The 3,537-nt window shown below is 29.2% G+C and overlaps 2 protein-coding genes across 2 annotated transcripts; both read right to left on the bottom strand.

The window, feature by feature from the left end:
* Positions 1 to 253: 253 nt before the first annotated feature.
* Positions 254 to 900, bottom strand: LOC9298437. The gene has a single exon (XM_002862315.2). It carries the CDS (start codon positions 715 to 717, stop codon positions 370 to 372), a length of 348 nt encoding a protein of 115 aa, XP_002862361.1. The 5' UTR covers positions 718 to 900; the 3' UTR covers positions 254 to 369.
* Positions 901 to 1,974: 1,074 nt separating this feature from the next.
* Positions 1,975 to 2,633, bottom strand: LOC9298439. The gene has a single exon (XM_002862314.2). It carries the CDS (start codon positions 2,474 to 2,476, stop codon positions 2,129 to 2,131), a length of 348 nt encoding a protein of 115 aa, XP_002862360.1. The 5' UTR covers positions 2,477 to 2,633; the 3' UTR covers positions 1,975 to 2,128.
* Between the last annotated feature and the right edge of the window lie 904 nt (positions 2,634 to 3,537).

The raw sequence follows: 3,537 nt of genomic DNA, 5'->3' as shown, positions 1-3,537 counted from the left end.
GTTAAAGAGCAAATAGAAAAAAAAATTAATTATTCTTTTTGCTTGAAATTGACAAAAAATAAATCTTTCCATAATTAGAGAAAATAGTTGATACCTTGATTGGATTCTACTGTTAGCCGAAAATCAAAACATAAACAGAACTAACAATGTTCTTTTGCTATTGTTAATTTTTCATTATTGGATTATTTTATAAATGTTAATTTTCTATTTTCAAAATCGAAAAATAGAAGTTTACTCATCTTACGAGAAATTCCTTTAATTTATTTCGTATTAAAGTACATACGTAGAAATTAATTTATGGTAACATAAATGTAACAAGTTTGAAATATCAATATATCCGATTAAAACAATATTTAAAAAACACATATTTTAAGTAGTTTTAGAGATTGAGACACAATGACTCCACACGTCATCCCTCTTCTTCAAGTATTGTGTTTCACGGCCAACTAATGATGGTCTGTCAGCAATATATTTAATGAGATTATCGTGACACACTTTTCCTTCTTGGACAAGATCGTGGCAACAAGACTCAATGAGGGTTCCGTTTCCAAAAACAACAGCGATTATATTCAATGCACACTTAGGAGTGATTTTAACCAGACAAGTGTCCCATAATGTTTTTGCTTCAGCTTCTTCTACTGAAAATGCAGGAACAAACGCACACACCAATGCTACAACAATGAATAGCGCAGTAACATGGGAGCTTAGATTAGCCATATTTTTTTCTTATGCTTGGAATTTACCGACTTATTCTTACTGTATGAAAAGAATGTAATGAAGTATATATTTTTATTTGGTATTCTAGACAAGAAGCTATGTAAACTATTTATATGTTATTGAGTATCCAACGTAACTAAAATAAATTACAAAATAAACTTAAGAAATTAATGTGAGTTTTTTAACTTCTTGACAATTAAAAACAACGTACGTTAAAATTTATATTTTCGATCAGGTTTTTTGAAATTTAAATCCAAAAGTAATGCAAGTAGTGATATCAAGTTCAACTTACAAATTAATGATTGAATTTAAAATTATGTCAAAGTAGAAGCCAAATTATTAGATATGAAGTTCAAACTTGATATATATATATATAAGATTTTAAATTAAATAACTACAAGGTTCAAATATTAAGTCCTCTAAATATATTTCACTATGAGCGTTTGAAAGCCTAACTCACATTTATTTTAATGATGTTAGTCAAATGAATAATTATATTTTGAAAATTTAGTTTAATCTAAAAGATTAATAAATGGCAATTGGGTAATATATTCGAAAGGTAGGGATATGGTCTAGATTCATAACTAATAATTCTGCAAAACTTCCATCAAAAACATAAGATATAATAACTATCAATGACGCAAAAATATATTTTATGGATCCCATACTAAGTAAAAATGTTTGGAAAAACTAAAAGCTAAATAAAGAGAGTCGATTTAAAACATTGAAAAAAGAAGCAATAGATTGAAATTGACATATTTATGTGGTTGAGTGGACATTATTATCAATGTTAACCTAGCCTACTTTTGGTTTTGGAGTTCTAAGCAACTTTTACCATAACTATTACAAGACTCTAAAAGTAATATTTATGTCAAATACTTAAAGAATAATTGTTCAATTTACTACATAAACGGATTCGACACACACCCTTTCGAACTTTTTCTTTAGTTTAGAATTTAAGTTTTGTGTAGATTTTGAAAGAAAACAAAAAGAAGTGTTGGTTTGTTTTTGGAGGTTTTGATTTATACAATTTTGAAATAAAAGTTAAAAGAGCAAATAGAAAAATAGTTTAATTATTGTTTTTGCTTGAAATTGACAAGAAATAAATCTTTCCATAATTAGAGAAAATAGTTGATACCTTGATTGGATTCTACTGTTAGCCGAAAATGTAAACATAAACAGAACTAACAATGTTCTTTTGCTATTGTTACTTTTCATTATCTGATTATTTCATAAATGTTAAATTTTTATTTTCCAAATCGAAAATAGAAGTTTACTCATCTTACGAGAAATTGCTTTAATTTATTTCGTATTAAAGTACATACGTAGAAATTAATTTATGGTAACAAAAATGTAACAAGTTTGAAATATCAATATATCTGATTAAAATAATATTTTAGAAACACATATTTTAAGCAGTTTTAGAGATTGAGACACAATGACTCCACACGTCATCCCTCTTCTTCAAGTATTGTGTTTCACGGCCAACTAATGATGGTCTGTCAGCAATATATTTAATGAGATTATCGTGACACACTTTTCCTTCTTGGACAAGATCGTGGCAACAAGACTCAATGAGGGTTCCGTTTCCAAAAACAACAGCGATTATATTCAATGCACACTTAGGAGTGATTTTAACCAGACAAGTGTCCCATAATGTTTTTGCTTCCGCTTCTTCGACTGAAAATGCAGGAACAAACGCACACAACAATGCTACAACAATGAATAGCGCAGTAACATGGGAGCTTAGATTAGCCATATTTTTTCTTATGCGTGGAATTTAGCGACTTATTCTTACTGTATGAAAAAAATGAAATGAAGTATGTATTTTTATTTGGTATTCTAGACAAGAAGCTACGTAAACTATTTATAGGTTATTGAGTATCCAACGTAACTAAAATAAATTATAAAATTAACTTAAGAAATTAATGTGAGTTTTTTTACTTCTTGACAAATTAATAAGCAATGTACGTTAAAATTAATCTTTTCGATCAGTTTTTTTTAAATTTAAATCCAAAATTTATGCAAGTAGTGATATCAAGTTCACCTTATAAAATTAATAATTAAATCTAAAATTTGTCAAAGTAGAAGCCAAATTATTGGATATGAAGTTCAAACTTTACATATATAAGATTTTAAATAAAATAACTACAAGGTTCAAATATTAAGTCCTCTAAATATATTTCATTATGAGTGTTTAAAAGGCTTACTCACATTTTGTTTCATGATGTTGGTCAGATGAAAAATCATATTTTAAATAACTCGTTTAATCCTAAAGACTAATAAATGGCACTTGAGTAATATAGTCGAAAGCTAGGGATATGGTCTAGATCCTTAACTAATAATTATGCAAAACTTTCCACCAAAAACTTAAGATATGATAGCTATCAATGGACGAAAAAAAATATTTCACGGATCCCATACTAAGTAAAAATGTTTGGAAAAACTAAAAGCTAAATAAAGAAAGTTGATTCAAAACATTCAAAAAGGAAGCAATAGATTGAACTTGACATAGTTAAGTGGTTGAGTGGACATTTTTATCAATGTTAACCTAGCCTACTTTTGGGTTTGGAGTGTAAGAAACTCTTGTAACGCCCCGACCGCCATCTCTCTTAATGGGCCCCACGTCTTCTCTCGGCCCGTGGGCCCACCAACTTTCGACGGTTGGTCCGCTCGTCCGAGAGGCTTTAAAGACTTGTTACCAACCCTACAAATCACCACATGATCTTTTCCTGTGTTTTGTCCTCACTCACACAATTTCGACAATCACTTCCCGGAAGGTCACCTATCCTGAAACTACTCCATCCCAAGCACGCTTAA

The sequence above is a fragment of the Arabidopsis lyrata genome (genome assembly GCF_000004255.2).
Source record: "Arabidopsis lyrata subsp. lyrata unplaced genomic scaffold ARALYscaffold_637, whole genome shotgun sequence".
In the NCBI taxonomy this organism is placed as follows: Eukaryota; Viridiplantae; Streptophyta; class Magnoliopsida; order Brassicales; family Brassicaceae; genus Arabidopsis; species Arabidopsis lyrata.
The sequence above is the reverse complement of the archived record's forward strand: the minus strand, read 5'-3'. Positions and strand labels throughout refer to the sequence as shown.

Excerpts from the sequence above, each read along its gene's own strand:
- LOC9298437 (XM_002862315.2), bottom strand. The coding sequence starts at position 717 with ATGGCTAATCTAAGCTCCCATGTTACTGCGCTATTCATTGTTGTAGCA.
- LOC9298439 (XM_002862314.2), bottom strand. The coding sequence starts at position 2,476 with ATGGCTAATCTAAGCTCCCATGTTACTGCGCTATTCATTGTTGTAGCA.